Source organism: Phoca vitulina, unplaced genomic scaffold, assembly GCF_004348235.1.
Source record: "Phoca vitulina isolate PV1807 unplaced genomic scaffold, GSC_HSeal_1.0 scaffold3, whole genome shotgun sequence".
In the NCBI taxonomy this organism is placed as follows: domain Eukaryota; kingdom Metazoa; phylum Chordata; class Mammalia; order Carnivora; family Phocidae; genus Phoca; species Phoca vitulina.
In genome coordinates this window covers 61832002-61853561 of record NW_022589706.1, presented here as the reverse complement: position 1 = coordinate 61853561, position 21560 = coordinate 61832002, and the positions used below count along the sequence as shown (strand labels likewise).

Here is a 21560-nt window from a genome sequence, read left to right as displayed (position 1 = left end):
TTGATTACACAAACTCCTCTGAACTGACTGTCAAATTTAAGGTTTTCACTTGTGTAATGAATGAATGTCCCTTAACTCTGAGCACGGTTTTAATTTACATTCTTATATTTGGCGCTTGGTGCCCTTTCCGCTTTAAAAAGGAAACACCTGCCCGCAAATCAGTATTTTGGTAGGTTTTACGAGGTTTCCTTTTTTTCCTGGTATAACTGTTCCAAGTGAGTAAACACTATCCTTGTTCATTTATTGGGAAAGCTGATAATAGGAATTCCTCTTAACGCTGAGTATCTCGGGGAACGCCGCCCCCAAGGTTAAAGGGACCACGATAACGCTCCCTCGCCGTTACTAGAAACGCTCGGACCACATCGCCACTCAGAGCCGGTGGACGTGGACCGTCACTCACTGACGTCACTGCGCAAGCCTGCCGCGACCTGACGCCAGGGAATGACCTCAGGCCGGTGCGGGGCCACGCCCTCCCAAGCGCCATGCTGGGCGCTCGCGGCGGGGCCGTCGCGCGGGGCCTGCAGGTCCTGACGCACTCATGGCGGCGGGACTCCCGCGCCCTGGCCCTGGCGCGTGCGTGTGGCGCGCCCCGCGCGGGGCACTGGCAGCCTTCTGCGGGGCCGGGACCGCGCAGGAGTCGGCTCAGCCTGTCGGCCGCGGCGGTGGTGAATTCGGCGCCGCGCCCTCTGCAGCCCTACTTGCGCCTCATGCGGTTGGACAAGCCCATTGGTGAGTGCGGGCGGACGGGCCGGAGCGCGCGGCGCCGCAGGTCGGGGAGGCTGCGGGCGTAATGGAAACGAAGGCGCCCGGTACTCTCCGGACACCCGGACTCCGGAGTGGCCGTCCGGCTTTCCCATCCCCCTGAATCCGGAGTGCTCCCGGCGAGCAAAGAGTTGGCTCATTCCACAGTCCTCGTTTAAACAGTGCATCGAGCGGAAGTTCCGTTCTCGTGTCCCTTTATTTACAGTATTGAAGCACTTCCACATTCATTGTTAGATCCTTCCCATAATTCTGTAAGGCTCCCAAAGCAAAGAACTAAAACTGTAATGACGTTGAGGAAAGCAGAGCCAGACCGGGTGAACCATATATGGGACATTTCTATCTAGTGCCTACTGTAGAGCCTGGCAGTAGTATCAGACGAATTCCTCCCACATCGCCTAGTCTCAGGGACAGAAAGATCTCTGGAAACTCCCTGCTTCCAAGGAACTCCTAGTCTAGTTGAAAAAGACAAATTATTGGGTGAGCTAGGAAAGTAGATCAAATGTTAGTGGTACAGATGGCAAGTGCTACAGTTAAAAGAGTAGCTACCATGGATCTCCATTGCTAGAAAGTGTCAAGAACAAATTGGATCTCAAAGAACAGGTAGATTTTGTAGAAGAGAGAAGAAATCTTGATGGGTGGGAGAGATGTTTTTGCAAAGACTCAAGGGTGGAGAGGTGAAACGCCAAGGATATGAGCTGATCTGGAATGGCCGGTGGGTGTAGAAAACACTGAGAGGCAAGGCTGGATAAGACCGAAGAAGGATGGACAGTGGGAAGGGAGGGGCGGAGCCTGAACTCCAGGAACCTAGATGATGGCATTTGCCATGGCAATGCATGGAAATCCATTTGGATGCCTAGATACAGTCACTCCACCTCTGCCCAGCCAAGACCCCAAATTAGGTCTTGCTTATGGTATTCTAGGTTTATGCACTACTTATTTGGGATCAGAGCACTGGTGTTAAAACAATTAGCTATTGAAGTATAAAAGCAAATTAAAAGCGCAGTCCTGGCTTCACGACCCCTTGCATTTTGGGGCCAGATAAAAGTTGATAGGCATACATTTCCAAGCCCAGTTCTCATCTGAAGCGTAACTATAATCCTGTTTTGGTGTCTGTGTCACAGAGCAACAGCATAGGCCTACAAACATCCAGGACAGATCAGCAGCTGCCATTATTCCCATTTCCACAAACCTCTGGCTTTTACATTAGTGGCTAAACCACCCCACCACATAATGAGAGGCTAGCTACCAAGAGGTTATGAATAAAGCTCTGGAACCAGACCTCTTCATTTCTCATCCATACAATGAAGATACTAATAGTACTGACTTTATAAGGTTGTCAGGAGAATTCATTTATACATATGTGTGTGAAGTCCTTAGAACAGTGCCTGCCATAATAAGTGCTCAAGAAATGTTAGGCATTAGTACTCGAGAAGTGGGAATTGAAGAAGACTGGGTTAATACTTACGTATGTTAAGAGGATACCAGCCTGCGTGCTTTAGTTCTAAATAAGATGATGATTGCGGGGTTTTTTAGACAATTTACTAATTAATAGTACTATGTTACAATTCATTCAACAAACATTTTTTGAGCCCCTACTATATGCCAGGGACAATAAATTGACAGTAGAATTGCAGGTTTGATATTTCTTTATTTAAATTATTCTTTCATGGGGCAATTTTACGTTCATTGTTTTACTTTGTTGAAGTTGGATCTTGTTTTTGTAAGCCAAAGTGGAATTCATTGTTTTTCAGAATGGATTACAACTTCTTTCAAATGTGTCACAAACTACGGTATTTCAGAAAGTTTCAGCAGGTGGCACTCTTTACACTAAATTGGTGGTGTAATTTTTGTTTTACTGCATTTATGGGTGATTATGTTGTCTTGAAGATAATATGTAATTAAAAGAATCTTAGGTTCCATTTTCACAGGTTTTTTGGTCTGCCCACCACCTCCTCTCAGAACTTGTTCAATTTATTTCATCTCTCAGAGCATTTTTCCTTTCTCTACAATAGACATTTCTTTCTGAAACCTGTTTGCATCCTCGTTACCTCTGCATCCTTCTTCACGGAAGAGAGAATAATGAAAGTACCAAAGGGAAGAGAGGCAAGAACTGTGGCTGAGAATCAGGAGCGCAAAGGAGCAATAAGACCTTAAGTGTATGTAGAGATTTAGGTATACTCAGTGATAGTATTGGCCTTAGACAGACGAGAGCCAGGCTACGTGAGTTTAAATTTGAACTCTGCCACTTTTTGCCTTTGTGATCTTGGGCAAATTACTTCCTCTGTGCTTCAGTTTTTGTATTTGTTAAGTGGGTATAATAAAAACTGCCTATCTCGTAGATTTGTAATGAGAATCAAAAGTGTTCAGTGACAGCACCTGGGACATAGTAACAGGTACATGTTTGCTCTTACTGTTTTTGCATCATCGCCAGTATCCTTTGCTAATAGCAGTTCTGAGGTAGATAGTCTTTCCCCTCACTTATATGTGAAGAAGACTGAACCTTAAAGTTTAATATACTTTAGTGTCTAGCATCACTCCATTTCTTAGTGGCAGATATCAAATCGAATGTCTGACTTTCCCCTTCATTATAGGAAGCCCCCCTCATCTATAGGAGTGCCCTACAGATTCCTATAGGTAAGTGAGTATAGTACCTGTAATGTAGACTGATGGCGAAGGAAATTTTGTTGCTAACGCAAAAATGCTGTAGGTGACTACACATCTTTTCTGTCCAGAATTCTTTTTTTAAATAGACCCTTCAGTTCTAATTGCACCAGGAAAACCATGCCTTTGAAGTGGTGTTCTTTTGTTCCTGTCAGGGCAGGGTCACTCTGTCCCTCTGAGCTATACTGGTAGATCCAGGAAAAAGAAAGTAGTTAAACACTTAACCTCTCTGGGCGTTTGCTTCCTCATCTGTAAAATAGGAACAGTACTGGTGCCCACTCTGTAAGGGTGTGGTGGAGGATTAAATGAGTCTGTGTGTGTAAAGCATTTAGAATAGTAGCTAACATTTCAGTAAATGTTAGCTGTTGTTGCTTTAGTTTTCTATGGGACACACCAAATAGGAGTCTGTTCAGGACAATCTGAATCTGAACTCAAGTCTGAACTGGCCCTTTCTTGTTTTCAGCCTCTCCTTGTCTTTTTTGCTGTGTCCTCCGTGGTCCCTCCCCCAGTGACTTGGGTGGCACTGTTTTATGCCTTTGTAGGACCCTGTATTTGCCCTGTTTTTGAATTGATCTATTTTATTATTGTTTAACCGTGTTTCTTCCTTTTTATTTATAAGCCTCTCTCCCTTAGTCACTGTTGTATTCTCAGTTTCTGTATGTGCTTTAAAAATACCTGTAAATGAATAAAGCTTAAACTTACAAAGTTTAAATATGATTATAGGCACTTTGTCAATTGGCCATTTTTGTATAAGATCTCATCTTTATTTAGCCACATCTCCTTTTTCTCTGATGTATCTAAATTGGGAAGTAAAGATCAGAATTTATCGTAATAGGCACCATATCCAAACACTTGTTGAAAGACTTTCTTTTGAAAGTAGAATATCAAAGTTTACATGTGAAATCTCTTTTCTGTACAATCTATTTGGTTTTAGCTTAATTTCATCTAGTTTAGGGGCTAAGGACCAAGAACTAATGCCACCTGAGCATGGAGCTGCAAAATATTTAAAAAACAGTAGGTTAATGACCTCCTTCCTGCAAGACCATTTTTCTTTTATTGTACTAACAATAGAAGAAAGTTTTGCTAACTTTTTTTTTAGCAGGTAATATATGCATATGATACAAAATTCAGAAAGTGCAAAGGTGTAGAGTGAAAACTAAGCCTTTCTCCCCTGTCTCCCAGCCACCCAGTTCCCGTCCCCAGAGGCAAGTATCAGTTTCTACTGTATCCTCCCTGACATGGCCTATGAATATACTGACATTCAAGTGTATGTATTTGGTGTTTGGGGGTGCATATGCACGGTAAAAATAGTTTGGTTGCCCTCCATAGGGGTGGACTGCTTTGTAACCTCATGAGAAATGTGTGAGTATCTGACTCCCCAGGGTGTGTTGTCAGACTCAGTCTGACATGTGAAAAATGTTACCTCAATGTAATTTTGATGTGTTATTCTGAAAGTTGATCTTTCATATAAATAAGAGTCATTTGTATTTCTTTTTGTGTGAACTTCTGTAATCTTTTTGGTCTGTTTTTCCGTTGGACTATTGATCTCTTTTTAGTTTCTAGGAACCCTACGTATTGGGCCAAAGATATGAGTTGTTCATTTATTTTCCCAGTTTTGTCATGTGTTTTTGATTTTGTGTTCTTTACTTCTTTGGGATGTAGTGTTTGAACAAAGGAAGACAGTTAACTAACTCGAATGTGTACCTTTTTTGTCTTTGTATTTTTGCTTAGGCACCTGGCTGCTGTATCTGCCGTGTACTTGGAGCATTGGGCTAGCAGCTGAACCAGGTTGTTTTCCAGATTGGTACATGTTATCCCTCTTTGGCACTGGAGCTGTTCTGATGCGCGGAGCAGGCTGTACTATTAATGACATGTGGGACCGGGACTATGATAAAAAGGTAGTTTCTTCCTGAAAAGGAATAGGGAGGCTCCTCTCAATTCAGCAGAGTGACATGGTGGCATCACTTTTGAAGTCCACAGGTGGCAAAGGATCATTTAGTGGACTCACTGAGATCCAGCATGAGAAGTGCCGTTTTTCAGTTGAGTAGCTGGTATTGCACTGTGCAGCGCTCGTCCTTTCCTTTCCCCGCACGAGAGCGGCCCTGCAGGTGGGGCGTGTACTTCATTCTTACAGAATGAATTAGAACTTAGAAGGCCAAGGGAAGGATGTTAGGAGCAAAGTGAAAAGTTCATCCTGAACCTTTGCGCATCCAAAAGAACGGTCGCTCTTTCCTTTGAGATATATACTGGAGTTGTAACTATTCTTCTATAAATCAAATCTTAATTAAAATAAGCCAAGGAAGCCTCTATTAGCATTTGCTATAATTGTTTCTTTAAAAAATGTAATTTTTGTTCTTTTTTTTCTCCTTAGAAAAATAGTACTTGTTTAATCTGAAAAATTCAGACAGTACAGAAATAGAAAGTATAGAGAGTGCAAGTCTTTCTTATCTCCTCTTCCAAACCCCCAGAGAAGCTTCACTTAACAGTTTGATGCATTATGTTTCTCTGGATTATTTTCTATGCGTATTCTTTTTTTTTTTTTTTAAAAGATTTTATTTATTCACTCAAGACACAGGGATACAGAGAGAGAGAGAGAGCACGAGCAGGGGGAGAGGCAGAGAAAGAAGCAGGCTCCCCGCTGAGCCAGGAGCCGGACGTGGGGCTCGATCCCAGGACCCTGGGATCATGACCTGAGCCGAAGGCAGATGCTTAACCATCTGAGCCACCCAGGCGCCCCTTTTCTATGCTTATTCTAATGCATGTGTATAATTACTTCTTCCTCAACAGTTATTTTCTCAAGGGAAGCATCCATCTTGTTTGCCTTTTATCCTAACGACTCTCCCATAAAAAAGTATGAGATCATTCCTTAAATGCTTGAGTAAATAATCAAGTAAACTTTCAATTTAAAAGAAACCCATGGTGAATTATATAAAATAAATAATCTTATATACATGTATATAAAGTGAATAATAATCATCCTTGTTTGCCTTTCATACTGATCTAAATTTTCCTTTAGCAAGACACACCTGTAATGATTTTTAGTTTATAAGAACAGTATCACAATGCCTTTTTTAATTAAAAAAAAATATTTATTGAATACTTGCTGTGTGTGAGACATAGTGATAGGCTTTCAAAGATTTCATGGATGAAAGACAGTATTCCTGACGTCACAGTTTTATAGTTACACTCCAGCAGTACTGTTATGAGAGTGGTGTCCACAGGGCAACTTACTGAAGATCCCCTATCTCAGCTGAAGGGAGCAGAGAGAACTTTCCAGGGGGGTGACCTATGAACTGTGTCAGAATAAGATGGCAAGAAAAGCGTGGGCTGGAGAGTGAAGGTGGCTCTGGGCAGAGGGAACAGCACATAACGAGGCGTGGCTGGGAGATAAAGTATAAAGCTTAACGACCGCAGGGCTGTGGTTTGTGTGTCCCTGGAGGATAGGATTGTGGCAGGTGGCAGGAACTGATGCTGAACACATCTCTCTACCCCGCTGACCCAGTTGGGATAAGTCGATTCATGCCAGGAGATGCATACTTTCTTGATTTGGGGTTCATAATTCTGCATAATCATATGATTGAGGCTTCTGGTATATATCACTTCAAAATAATTCTTGAACATGTTTAGAGCAGCTGATGTCAAAATCCTGGTTGTAATATTTTATTGAACTGTAAAGTTTTGCAGATGTTACTCTTGGGGGGAACTGGATAAAGGGTACGTGGGATCTTTATATTTTTTAAAATGCAAAGATGTTTTTTAAAAACTGCATGTGAATCTACAATTATCTCAAAAGAAAAAGGTTAATTAAAAAAATAATATATTCCAACCAACCAACTTTTAATTAACAAAATCTGACCATTTTAGTTTTCCCTTAAGTGATTCTTTTTCTCCTTAGGTAAAAGGTTATTGATTAGATACCTTTTATCTCCCCTATGACATTTTTCTCTGATTAGAAGAGTCCAGATTCTATATACACATATAACAAAGCTCTTAAATGAGTGTTTTATAGCTATTGAGGAGGTTTTACTAACATGACTTAAAATGTTATGTGCCTCTCTCTTTTTAAAATCTAATTTCTTTTTAATTTTTGTTCCATTTATTTAAATGGAAGAAAAAAAAAAAATCAGTTCACCCATTTCTCCCACACAGCTCCTCCCCAGCCCCTGCCTCTGGCAACCACCAGCCTGTTCTCTTTTTTTTTATAAGCTTGAGTTTTTGTTTTGTTTTGTTTGTCTTAGATTCCATATGTAAGAGAGATCATACAGTATTTGTCTTTCTATCTGACTTATTTCACTGAGCATAATGCCCTTGAGATTGATCCATGTTGTTGCAAAATGGGAAGATTTTTTTAATGGCTGAATAGTATTCCATTTTGTGTATATGTGTGTGTGTACCACAGTTTTGTTTTGTTTTGTTTTGTTTTTTCATCCATCAATGGGCACTTAGATTGTTTCCATATCTTGGCTATTGTAAATAATGCTGAACATGGGGGCACATACATCTTTTCGAATTAATATATTCATTTTCCTTGGATAGATACCCAGATGTGGAATTCTGGATCATACGGTAGTTCTATCTTTAATTTTTTGAGGAACCACTGTACTGTTTTCCACAGTGGTTGCAACAATTTATGTTCCACTAATAATGCACAGGAGTTCCCTTTTCTCCACATCCTCACCAAAGCGTACTTCTTGTCTTTTTGATAATAGCCATTCTAATAGGTGTGAGATGATACCTCATTGTGGTTTTGTTTGCATTTCTCTGATGATTAGTGATGTTGAGCATCTTTTCTTGCATCTGTTGGCCATCTATATGTCTTCTTGGAAAAACATCTATTCACGTCTTCTGCCCATTTTTTATTCGGATTTTTGGGTTTTGTTTTCTGTTTGTTTTTTAGTTATATGAGTTCTTTATATATTTGGATATTAACCCCTTATTAGATATATGATTTGCAAATATTTTCCCCCATTCAGTAGGTTGATCTTCATTTTGTTGATGGTTCCCATTGCTGTGCAGAAGCTTTTTAGATTGATGCAGTCCCACTTTATTTTTGCTTTTGTCGCTTTTACTTTTGGTGTCAGATCCAAAAAAATCATTGCCAAGACCTGTGTTAAGGGGCTTATTGCTATGTTTTCTTCTAAGAGTTTTATGGCTTTAGGTCTTATGTGCAAGTCTTTAAACCATTTTGAGTTAATTTTGTGTATACTGTAAGATAGGAATCCAGATTTATTCTTTTTTCATATAGCTGTCCAGTTTTCCCAGCACCATTTATTGAAGAGACTGTTCTATAGTTTTGGCTCCTTTGTCATAAATCAATCGACCGTAAATGTGTGGGTTTATTTCTGGGCTCTCTGTTCTGTTTCATTAATCTATATGTCTGTTTTTATGCCAAAATCATACTGTTTTAATTACTGTAGCTTTGTAGTATAGTTTGAAATCAGGAAGTGTGATGCCTCCAGCTTTGTTCTTTCTCAAGACTGCTTTGACTACTTGCAGTCTTCTGTGGTTCCATACAAATTTTAGGGACATCTATTTCTGTGAAAAATGCCATTGAAATTTTGATGGGATTGCATTGAATCTATATATTGCTTTGAGAGGTATGGACATTTTAGCAATATGAATTCTTCCAATGCATGAGCATGAAGTATCTTTCCATATATTTGTGTCTTTAATTTCTTTCATTAATGTCTTGTAGTTTTCAATATACAGGTCTTTCACCCCCTTGGTTAAATTTGTCTCTAGGTATTTTATTCTTTACTGCAGTTGTAAATGAGATTGTTTTTTTTTTTTTTAAAGATTTTCTTTATTTGACACACAGAGAGAGATAGCTGGAGAGGGAACACAAGCAGGGGGAGTGGGAGAGGGAAAAGCAGGCTCTCACCTGAGCAAGGAGCCCGATGCGGGGCTCAATCCCAGGACCCTGGGATCATGACCTGAGCCGAAGGCAGATGCTTAACGACTGAGCCACCCAGGCGCCCCGAGATTGTTTTCTTAATTTCTCTTTCAGATAGTTCATTATTAGTGTAAAGAAACAGAACAGGTTTTTGTATTTTAAAGGATGAGTTAAAAAGCTTGGCCAAGTTGTAATGCGTATCTCACAGTTTCTTAAAGACTGTATATCACTAAGGATATGTTTGTGGCTCAGGGTTTTGCTTAGTATGTTAGATAATAAGTAAATTGCTAATATATTAAATGATAAGTAAATTGTTATTTGGATATGAGTTAAGTGTGTTCTGTTGATGTTGTGTATAATCTACCAACCATGTGATAAGCATTAGGTCCATAAACATAGAAATAATCTCAACATACAGGTATTAATGATTTAGTTTTATTTTATTTTTAAAAAATACTTATTTCAGAGAGAGAGAGAACATTTCAGAGAGAGAGAGAGAGAGAACGAGCAGGGGAGGGGCAGGGGAAGAGGGACAAGCAGACTCCCCACTGAGCAGGGAGCCTGATGCAGGGCTCCATCCCAGGACCCTGAGATCATGACCTGAGCCAGAGTCAGATGCTTAACTGACAGCCACCCAGGCGCCCCAGTGATTTAGTTTTATAAGCTATGAGCAAATGGTTTCATTAAAAACCACATAGAATATGTTTTGATCATCATATTATATCATTTTTAGTCTTTTGATGGAGTACTTGTTTATTTTCAGCTTTCGAATTTAGCCAGGTAATTATCACTACTGAAGGGATGGTGTAATCTGTGGTTAGTAGTGTGGTCAGGGGGACTAGATACATTGTGCTGCCCACTGTCCATGACCTTGGAAAGTTACCAAGCCTCTGCTAAAACAGATGGCAAGAATTTGTGAGTGGCTAAAAGTCAGGGTTGTTATGAGGATTCAATGGTGTGATGCACACATAGCTCTTAGAATAGGAGCACATTGTAAGCACTCGCGTACTAGCTGGAATAATCATAATGTTCTAAAACAAATACAGGACATAAATATATTTCCAACTAAAACTATAGGGACCAAATCAAAAATAAAAGATCAAGCCTGGCACTCTAACCAAGGTGAGTCATTATAGTTTTTGACAAACTGTTTTATTGCACAGTGAAGCATGCTATAAAATGGGTCAGCAAATTTTTTCTATAATAGGAACAGATAGTAAATATTTTAGTCTTTGTGGGCCATACCATCTTTGTTGCAACTATTTGATTCTGTTGGAGCATGAAAGCAGCCATATTACAATATGTTAACAAATGGGTATATATATCTCTGTTTCAATAGAATTTTATTTATGGACACTGAAACTTGAATTTCGTATTATTTTCATGTGTCATAATACAATACCCTTTTTTTAAACTGATTTTCAATTGCCTAAAAAAGTAAAAACTATTCTTATTAGCTCACAGGCCATATAAAAATAGACAGTAGGCTAGATTTGGCCCATAGGCCATAGTTTGCTAACCCTTGATATAAATCAAAATCAAAATGGAAATATGTTATATTAATAGTTTTCACATTTATTGCATACCTGTATGCTTTATACACTGCATTTACTCTATGAGGTAGTGTTCTTGTTGCCTCTTTCTCTTCTTCTCCCTCTCTCTTTCTGTTTTTCTTTTAACAGGTAAGTAACATAAGTCCAAGAGAGGTTAAGTAATTTGCCAAAATTCACACAGCTGCTAGGTGATGGAACTGGATTCACATGCTGGGCTCTTGGATCCCAGATCCTGAGTTCTTCTAACAATGTTGAAAATTTTGGTTATGCTTTTTTATGCTTCAGTTTAGAATAATCACATTTCATGATCTTTAGACAGAAAAAGAACAACTAATTTATCTTATTTGTCCACATAATAGCTCTGTCTGTTCATATTCTTACATTGAGTCTGCCCTTTATATTTGGGTACAATTAATATTAGATTATAGATCCATCCTTAAATAGCCTGGCAAAAGCACTCCCGTTTTCAAACCCAGGTAATCTGTCTTCTTTCTTTCTTTACATTTGATTGCTGATTACAGTGCTTCCTGTAATCAAAACATTCACTGCAATTTCCTCTTTCCTGAGAATTACCATTATTATTGTCTCTCTTTTCTCTGTAGAAATTAAACATATACTTGCTAATAAGCTGGGTAGCTAACTAGCCAGATAAGGAAGTTGCTTCATTTTGTGTGTTCGGAGATGGAGATGGGAGATGCAAAGAAAGGGGAATGAGTGGTGGGAATTTTTAGTGCTTTCAAAGCTCTGTTTTAAATATGAAGTTTTGATTTTTGGCAGTGTTTCCAATGTTGATTTTACTTTTTATTCATATTTTTGCCTTAGTGCCTGCCTTGGGCCATTCTCTTGATTACATGTTTACATCCATGATTGAACCATTACATGAGGCTAAGGTATGTGTTTTTATGTATTAAGGTTATAAGAACAGTGAATCGCCCAATAGCAGCTGGAGACATTTCAATTTTTCGATCCTTTATTTTCCTCGGAGGACAACTGACCTTGGCACTGGGTGTTCTTCTGTGTCTGAATTACTACAGGTATAGTAAATGTGTTTTTCAGAATCATGTATAAAATCTCTTTTGAAATGGAGAAAGTAGGAATAGATAAAATTGAAATAATTTATCACAAAATTGTTTATTGGCTCCTTATGGAGCATCTGTAAGTTAGCTAGTATAAAGAAATCACCACATGTTGTAAAATCAAGAATGCTTTCAGCCGAAGGAATGAGAAGATCAGCATTTAATTTATTCTGAACCACCGTTATACTTCCGTTACGTGTTTCCTAAGAAACACATGGCACTTTGATAGCTTTTCCAGATGCATACATGGATGTGTGTGTATACACTTATGTATAATTTTATTTATCCTGACAGTGTCTCTAAATTAGATAGAAGTGATTATACTCATTTTGCAAAAAGATTAACCAGGTCTTCCCCAGAGTCACGCTCATAATCGATGACAGAGGGCAAAAGTGGAAGGATTCATTCCTAGATTTCTAATAGAGACAAAGTTAAACTTCTGTGCATCAGGTGGCTACTTATAAAATATATAAATGAGGAAAAAAAGACAAAAAATAAGTGTCATTTTATAGAGACTAGACTTAATTACAAACTTTGCCCTGATAGCATCACATGAAAATGCGTTTAGAAGGTTTTTCCTGGAAGGACGGTGTTAGGTGAGCTGTGAGATACCTAAGAACACCTTACACTGTCATCCTTTTATAGATCCTTTATCCTCTCCTAGGGAAGTAGCACCCATGTGCATATCGGGGCGGGAGGGGGATCCTGACTCTAATCCTGTTGGGACATCTCCATTTACTAGCTGTCTTAATGTTGGAAAAAACAGAGAGGCGTGGCATATGGTGGGTATTAAGTTGGACCCTAGAGCCGTCCTGCCTTAGGTTTGAATCCTGGCCCTGCTACTGACTGGCTGGATGACAGTCAACAAATTACTTAATCTCTGTGCTTTAGTTTCCTCCCATCTGCAAAAAGCAAGTGGAATAAAACTGTCTACCTCTTAGGTTTGAGGTGAAGGTTATAATGAGTTAACCTATGTAAAGCAGAACAGCACCTAATACACGAAAGCAGTATATGTATTATTGTTTTGTTTGGTTGTTTTGTAAAACTTAAAATATTTTCTAATCATCTTTTACCCTAATTAAAGTCTGGGAAAATAATTTTATATAACAAAAAAGATAACTGAAGATAAGTCATTTTCCAGTTAGTATTACTACTATTGTTGTCTTCAGTGATTTCTAAGCGATGGTGATACTAATCTTCAATGGCTTTTCTTGATTTCAGTATAGCTCTGGGAGCAGCATCCCTGCTTCTTGTCATCACCTACCCGCTAATGAAAAGAATTACATACTGGCCTCAACTAGCCCTAGGTGAGCTTGAAATAACTACAGGTATTTCCTTCAGTACCCTCAGACTTGTACTTTTGTGTGTGTGTGTGTATGTGTATAATGTGGCAGAGAGAAAATGTCAAGTCAGTCATGAAATTTTCTTTTTTTTTTTTTTTTTTTTTTTTATTTTTTTTTTTTTTAAAGATTTTATTTATTTATTTGACAGAGAGAGACAGCGAGAGCAGGAACACAAGCAGGGGGAGTGGGAGAGGGAGAAGCGGGCTTCCTGCCGAGCAGGGAGCCCGATGTGGGACTCGATCCCAGGACCCTGGGATCATGACCTGAGCCGAAGGCAGACGCTTAACGACTGAGCCACCCAGGCACCCAGTCATGAAATTTTCTAAACCAAGAATAGATTTTCATATTTTAAGGGAGGGCAATTAGCCATTTTTATTGGCTAAGAAATTTTGCATACTTACTAAGATTCTCATCATTATTATTTTCTGAAATGCTCTTTTAAAAATCAAGGTATGTCGTGAAGAAAAAATTAACTGATTGGACCCTGCCCTTCTCTTTAGGTCACCGACCTGGATGCCCTGAGGACTTGTGGGAGTGGGGTAGAGAGCACAGTCAGGCAACAGAACCAGGGTTAGTATGTGAAAGCTTAGATGGCCCATCTCTGTGAGGAGAAAGTGAGCCAGTCTTGCCTCCGGCTCCCACAGTGCTCTGGTGTGGCGCTTACTCATTTCACCGGCAGTAACTAAAAGAGAAGATGCTGAGGGCTGCGTCTGTCCCAGCAGTTGTAAATTGTAAATGCCTAACAGATAAAGCTCTCTTTGCATGTGGATGGCCCAGTGTCTAGCATAGCACTTGGTATATCATGGGTATTCCATAAATATTTTTTGGCAGAGAGAGCCAAAGGTAGAGAGGTAGGGAAATCAGAATCTATTGCAAAAATACCTACTCCTAGAATAAGCTAGAGTATTCCTAGAACTATTCTAGTTGAGCTATTTTTTTTTAGTGAATAAAAGAAGGAAAGGGGTTTCTGAGAAGAGGCATGTGGGACCCACTGAGTATGAGGTACCTGAGGGACTTGCAGGTAGAGATGTCCAGCAGACAGTCCAGTGTCTAGTCTCAAGTGTAGGGAAGTGATCTGGTTGCACAAGGAGATTTAGGAGCTGTTCACATGTAGATGTTTGTTCATAGTCTGCAGAGAAGATGGGCTTACAGAATAAATAAGTGTACCAGCCTATACTCTTGTTTCTGTAGCTTATGGCGGAAGTCAAGTCATAAAGGAAAGAACACAGGGTTTTGACTCAGGTAGGTCTAAGTTGAAACCCCAGCTTCTACTACTCAGTGACTGCGCCAGGCACCATACTAGGTAGGGTAAATGTTGTTCTCACGAAACCTCCTGTTTATCAGGGTGATACGATTCTTTCTGTTACATGTGTTATTTTAATTTCCCATTCATCTCTCTGAGCCTATCTCCTTTTTTGTGCAATGTAGCTAGTCACCACCATGGAGAGCTGAGAGAATTTCAGGAAGAGACATAGTAGAAAACAGTGCACAGGGCCTAATGCATAGAAGCACTTATTACGTGCTGATGCCCCCTCCGCTTTTTGGTAGTCTAAAGTGCATTTAGACTTGTCCTCTCTGTCTTACCATTTGTAGGGCTGACTTTTAATTGGGGAGCATTACTTGGATGGTCTGCTGTCAAGGGCTCCTGTGATCCATCTGTTTGCCTGCCTCTTTATTTTTCTGGAATTATGTGGACTCTAATATATGATACTATCTATGCCCACCAGGTAAAAAAAAAATATCTTCTTTTCTTAACTTTGGTTTAGTTATTGTTGCCATTTAAGAACTTTATGAACCACATTAAAGGGAAAGTATTTTTTTCTGAAAAGAAAATCATTCACGCTTCCTTGGCACCAACAAAATGTTTTTGTTTCATGTGTATGTATGTTTACTAAAGAGATCAATTCTTACTTCCAAGCACTTAAACAGTATTTATATGCCAGGCATATCAATACTTTTGTTATGTTGTTGTTTTGTCTTTTAAAGATTATTTGAGAGAAAGAGTACAGGGTGGGGGGGGGGCAAAGGGAGAGGGAGAGAAGCAGACTCCCCTCTGAGCTTACAGTATGAGAGGAAAAACATACACTAACCCCACATTCATTATTTGGATTTGGTGCCCAGAAGATAGCCTATCAGATAGCTATCTGCCTGCTGGTAGGTGCAGAGTTCAGCATGTAGCCTCTGATAACACATGACCATATTTACAACAGTATGTGGAAATGCTTAGAAATTATATTGCTGGAGGAGATCAGTCAGCTAGATATGAGTGTACCACCAAAAACTAGCTCTGCTTTATACAGAAAGGATTTGATGGGAGAGGCATGGAATAAATTGAGCTAGAAGTGAAATGTGAATGGATGTGGTTAGGTGGCAGTTGAGCATTTTTCTACATCTGTGATTTTAGCAACATTGAAACTAAAATGTATGGGAAATTGTTGAGATTTGAGAACTCTAATTAGACTTGAGTTTTACTTCAAATGTAGTCAGTGTGTTGTTAAGAGTCATTAATAGGGTTATAAGAAATACAACGACATGTGGAAATGGAGCTGGAAGATAATCTTAGCAGTGACACTTAACTTCGATTCGTCCTGCGCATTCATTGCCAGTCAGCCTATGTCTCTGGGTTACTGTCAGCTTCCACAGCTTACGTCCTTTGAAAGACACTTTCTTCTGGGATTACGTAGTGGTGATGGTTGTACAATCCAAATGGTGAATTTTATAGCATGTCAATAAAAACCGGACAGTGTCTTACTGCTTTCTGGTGTTAGGACAAAAGAGATGATGCTCTGATTGGTCTTAAGTCCACGGCGCTGCGTTTCCGTGACAACACCAAGCAGTGGCTCAGTGGCTTCGGTGTGGCGATGCTGGGGGCTCTGAGCCTGGTGGGCGTGAACAGCGGTCAGACCGCCCCCTACTACACTGCTCTGGCTGCTGTAGGAGCCCATCTGGCACACCAGGTTGGACCTTTTTCTTTCTTTTTCCCCTCCTTTTTCCTTGGTATAAATTTGTAAAAATTATTTACACAAAACAACCTCTGTGTTTACCAAGCAGGGTACTTCTTAAAACAACTACTTGGCTTATTCTACCTTGAACCATCCCCTCCCCTCTCCCAACATGTCATCTAAAAAAGCTAGCTGTACTATTTTAGAGAAATAGTCTAAAACTAAACCTAGATTTATTTTTTTTCCCTCTGATGTTTCTGGAATTTCTTCTGATTCATGTCTGGAAAATTTCAGCAGTGTCTGAAGGTTGTGGGTTGAGTTGAATTGCTCTGAAAGCAAACTGATCAACATAACCATATTTTTACTATGCGGGCTTCAGTGATGGATATGGTAGTTAGCAAACTAATCATTCATAAGTTTGGGTTCCCCTGGCATTAGCAACCAAGGCCAGATAAGACAAGAAGCGCTAACTTGTCAGAGTTCTGCCTAGATAGAGGGAAACTGTCATTTCAAGATATCCAGCCAGCACCCACAAGCTTATATTGTGAATCTACATTAGTGACTTCTGTAAACTGAATGAACTAAATCTAATCTTAATGAAATAGCTAGCTTCTGCATGGACTCTAGTTTTGTATCAGCGTTACTTTTATTTTCTTCAAACAGATCCAAAAAGATGTTAGCCTGTATGTAGGTGATCTGTTGTATGCAGACTATTGCAGATTACTTATCAGTGTAAGCAAGACTTGCATAGCAGTATGAAGGAGACTAAAATCCAGTGTCCATAAGGTAAACCCCATGCCGTATCACCTTCATTGTTTTCCTCCCGAGGAAAGCTAAAAGACAGGAATTGGTGATTCTCCAGGATTCTCTAGATTTCACCATTTTCCTCCTCAGAATTTCGTAGCATCCTCTCTTACTCATAACTCAGCTCTGTGGGGGTTGTCACCATCAATTGATTGTCTGATCAGGATAATGGATGTGTATCCATATTTAATAAAGCACTTGGATATTAGTGGAGGAAGGCAGAAATTACGAGGAAAATTATAAATACCATAAGAAATATTTGGAGCCCACCTTATAATTCTAAATGGCATTTGTGGTCTTCTCTCTAGTGCTTGTCACAATATTTTAAGATGGAATAGCCTTCTAAGGTTTGGAAAAAAGGAAATCATGATTTTTTTTTAAGATTTTATTTTTATTTATTTGACAGAGAGGGAACACAGGGGGAGTGGGAGAGGGAGGAGCAGGCTTCCTGCGGAGCAGAGAGCCCGATGTGGGGCTCGATCCCAGGACCCTGGGATCATGACCTGAGCCAAAGGCAGCGGCTTAAATGACTGAGCCACCCAGGCGCCCCAGAAATCATGATGATTTTAAGTCCGCAGGCCATATAATAAAGAATAGTTGGGAAAATGAGGGATGCTAATGCTTAATAAGCCTAGGAATGACTAAGACAGGGACATGGGACTTTCTTGATATGTTTGCAGGACTACTATGGAGAAAAAGGAATATGTTTGTTCTAGGTCACTAACAGTAGATCTAGGTTGCCAGATCCCCTTCTCTGTGTGGGGATGGGAAGAATTACACATGCATGGGGGTGTATTTGGTTATCATAAATAAACTGGGGAGGGGTCACCATAGCCATTTAGTGAGTGGGGCCAGGTATGGTAAATATCTTTCAACGCACTAGACAGCCCTGCACAGTAGGGAGTTGTTCTTCCCAAAGGTGACTTGTCCCCCTGTTGAGAAACACTCCTCCAAGGAATAAAGCTAGAACTGGAGGGTAGGAGTTGTAGGAGGCAGATTTTAGAACAGTCAATAATAACTGGTTTGGAGTTTTCTAAATAGGAAAAATAGCATGGGTTGCCTCTCAGAGCATTCATGCACCCCTCGAGTGGAAGGCTTTAGGACATGGCTTGGATGATACCCAATGAGAGATATGGTAGATTTTTCTTCCCTGGGAAACAGTTTGGGGTACATTAAGGGCTTCCCATTCTTAAAATCCTGTAACAAAGTGCTGTTGTCTTCTCTGTACTGATGTGTTTATTTATGATGCCGAAAAGTTTATACTAAGTTCTAATGCAGCATTATGATCTTCTCTTACAGATCTACACTCTAGACATCCACAGACCTGAGGATTGTTGGGATAAATTTACCTCCAACCGAACACTAGGACTAATAGTTTTGTTAGGGATTGTCCTTGGGAATTTGTGGAAGGAAAAGAAAACAGATGAAGCAAAGAAAAGTATAGGTAGTAGAATAGAAAATTAGCAAATGATGTTGATCTAGGAATCTTTAAAACAAACTTTGGCAATAAAATCTTAAAAACAAAAAATAAATAAAACAAACTTTGGCAAAACACTCTCAGGTCTTTTTACCACATAATTAGATTTGAAGAAGCAGTCTTGCAATATGTTAATGAATTAAGAACCAGAAGATGAAGACATAGACCATATCTGCCTGGATTTAGTTCAAGTATTTACTAGCAAAATCCTTCATTTGTCTCAGAAACCAGGAACTCTTTAGGATTTGAGCGACCTTGAGTCTTCTGCTCAGGATGATGCCCATCTGCAGTTATGAGAATAGTATGAGTTTGGGCACTTTAAAAGACACCTGATTTGTATCTCATCTAAATAAATGATGGTAGGAAAACGGACTTTATTTTTAGGGAAAAATAAAAGCTCCTGTAGAAAGTTGGGGTTTATTGTTCTTTGTTGTCACCTTTACTCACTACCAAAAGCTGTACTTGCGGAAACCAGTCTGTTTTTTGTATCTTAGGAGAATTTAAATAAGTAAATAAAAATTTTTATCTATTGTATCCATACGTACTTCTGTTGTTACCAGTCCTGGACATTTACTTCGCACCTCCAGTCTCTGTGTACAGGCATGGTGACCAGAGGTTGTGGGTTGAGTTGAATTGCTCTGAAAGCAAACCGATCAACAGAGTCCCAGGGACTATTTTAATTTCTGTTGATATCTTTTTTTTTATCTTCTCAGATTGTGATATATAGGATAATGGCATGTTGGTTCAAGTGTCCTAACAGTTTCTTCCCTTGCCCCCTTCAGAATGTTCTCAACACAGCAGCCAGAGTGATTTCCTTAAAAATCTGTGTGAGGTTCTGTCATTCCTCTACTCAGAACCCTCCAGGATCTCCCAGGTTGCCCAGTACAGACTAAAAGTCCTGTCAACCTGCCAGGCCCTTCGTGATGTGGCTTCATCTGCAGCTACTTTCCCACACCCCTCTCTAGCCCCACTGGCTGCCTCACTGCTGTTCAGCAGGCTGGTGGACTTCTGCCCCAGGGCCTTTGCATGTGTACTTCCCCTTGCCTGGAATGCTGTCCTTGAATTATGTCAGTCCTCCACAGCAGGTCTTTTCCTAAATGTTACCTTCTCAGAGGCTTTTTCTGGCCACTGTTTATAAAATTACATAGCAAGTGCTACCTACACTTCCTTTGTTGTTTTCTTTCTCTTCAGAAATTAGCGGTATTAACCTAAAATATATTTCACTTGATTTAAGTGGCTCTTGTGGATAGTGGGGTGTGGGGGAGGCAGCAACTTTGTGTATGTGGATTGTGGGTGGCAGTAAACACTAAATTGCATAATGGTGGTAATGGTGGTGATTATGCAGCTGACAGAGCACTTACGTGTGCCAGGCCCGGATAAATAAGCACAGGAAAATGTAGTGAACTGTTTATTCAGCAAGTACTGAATCATCGAGAGTGAGTGTTTAGATTACAACAGTAGTAGCAGCCGTAATTCTACTCTATTAAAGCAGCAATGAGTTGAAGGGGAGAATAGAAATGTATCCTACTTTAAGGGAAATATGATTGGCTTCTCTATTTTATCTAATTCTGACATTGTATCAGGATAGATAAACTTTAAATCTGTTGATTTCTGGGTTGGTTTTTTGTTTTTGTTTTTGTTTTTTTTTTTTTTGTTACAAATATGTATGTTTTTTTCCTTTGGAAAAAAATAGGAAAATACACAATTTATCTAAGTCAGTAATAAGAATAAAAATACAGAGTTTAAACATATGGAGGGATGTCTTCAATAATGAAAGAAATGAGAAATGGAAAAAATTGAGCTTAGAAAAGGGTTATGCCTCTTGAAAAGATACCATTTCTCATAACAAAAGTTGATTTCTAAATGCCTTTTCCCAGGCGTGGGCTCTAGAAGGATGTTGGCCAGGTTAAATGGTGGAGGAGCATGACCAATGGGGATCTGTGCTTAGCACAGCGAGGCCTGGTGTGGCATCCCCTACATTGTATCCTAGAGGACACCTTAGAGCAGAATCCCTTTTTCATTTAGGAAAATGTTCCAGTGTCTGAAAGGGCAATAACTGTTGAGGACTAGCTGTATGATAGGCCAAAATCTACATAAGCTATTCTAGACTGGCTACATAATTTGCAGATCACCCTGTATTTTAAAATGCTTAAAATCTTAACCCATTAGCGCAACTCCAATTGGAGGAGGGTAAGTACAGTGTATTTCAGTTTTATTTTCCTAAGTTGGTTGATGAAAGTTAATATGGAACAAATCCCAGAATCAGCAAAACTGCAGCCATTTATGATAAATGGGAATAGGAAAGAATATAGATTAAAATTCAGAGATTGTCTTGCCTTCAAAAAGCTGCTCAAACTTAACTGACTTATTTTAGTTCCTTTTCATTTCATTTCTTCTTTCTTTTGCCAGGTAGAAAAGCTGAAAAAGTAGTATAAATACGTAAGGGGCAGATTGAGGGGTTGGAGAGAGATGAAGTAGATTATTAGCTTCTAAAGTCATGGACTTAAAACAATTCAGGGTTGGAAAGAGGTGTAGCTGTCACCCATCCAGTCATCACGTGCTGGGGGTCGGTCTCCTGCATAACCAGGAGTACCATAGCTTCAAATAGTGAGATTACATCTTGTTTTGGGAGATGGCCCTAAGTTTCTGCTGCAGAATCATTGTGAGGTTGTCAAGAGCATGTGAAAGAACTTTGCAAACTGAACAGTTACCTATTAGAAGTTTATGGTGAGGGTGGGCATGGGGTGGAAGCTACAGGAAATCTGGCCACAGGGTCAGAAAGTAACCCATCGCAAGTACGGCCTCTCCTCTTCCTGGACTTCTTTGCTAGATCGCTCTATGGCTCTTCCAGATTGTAAAGCCTTCCACGGTCACACCCTGCTATTTCCCCCAAATCAACATACACTCTTCACAGGCAACATGATGACGATTAATTCATATCTTTCAATAATCACTCTCAACGTGAATGGCCTAAACGCTCCCATAAAACGGCACAGGGTTGCAGATTGGATGAAAAGACAGGACCCATCCATATGCTGCCTACAAGAGA

At 39.8% G+C, this 21560-nt stretch overlaps 1 protein-coding gene across 2 annotated transcripts; it reads left to right on the top strand.

Moving 5' to 3' along the window:
• The first annotated feature begins 464 nt into the window (after positions 1-464).
• Positions 465-19710, top strand: COQ2 (coenzyme Q2, polyprenyltransferase). 2 transcript variants are annotated; one of them, XM_032400691.1, is made up of 8 exons: positions 465-729; positions 5155-5321; positions 11782-11903; positions 13167-13252; positions 14882-15015; positions 16057-16245; positions 16894-17016; positions 18334-18420. In XM_032400691.1, exons 1-7 carry the CDS (start codon positions 483-485, stop codon positions 16987-16989), a joined length of 1041 nt encoding a protein of 346 aa, XP_032256582.1. In that variant the 5' UTR covers positions 465-482; the 3' UTR covers positions 16990-17016; positions 18334-18420. The 2 variants fall into 2 exon arrangements, with proteins under 2 accessions (XP_032256582.1, XP_032256581.1); XM_032400690.1 differs by lacking the exon at positions 16894-17016 and having other exon boundaries at positions 18334-19710.
• The last annotated feature ends 1850 nt before the right edge of the window (positions 19711-21560 follow it).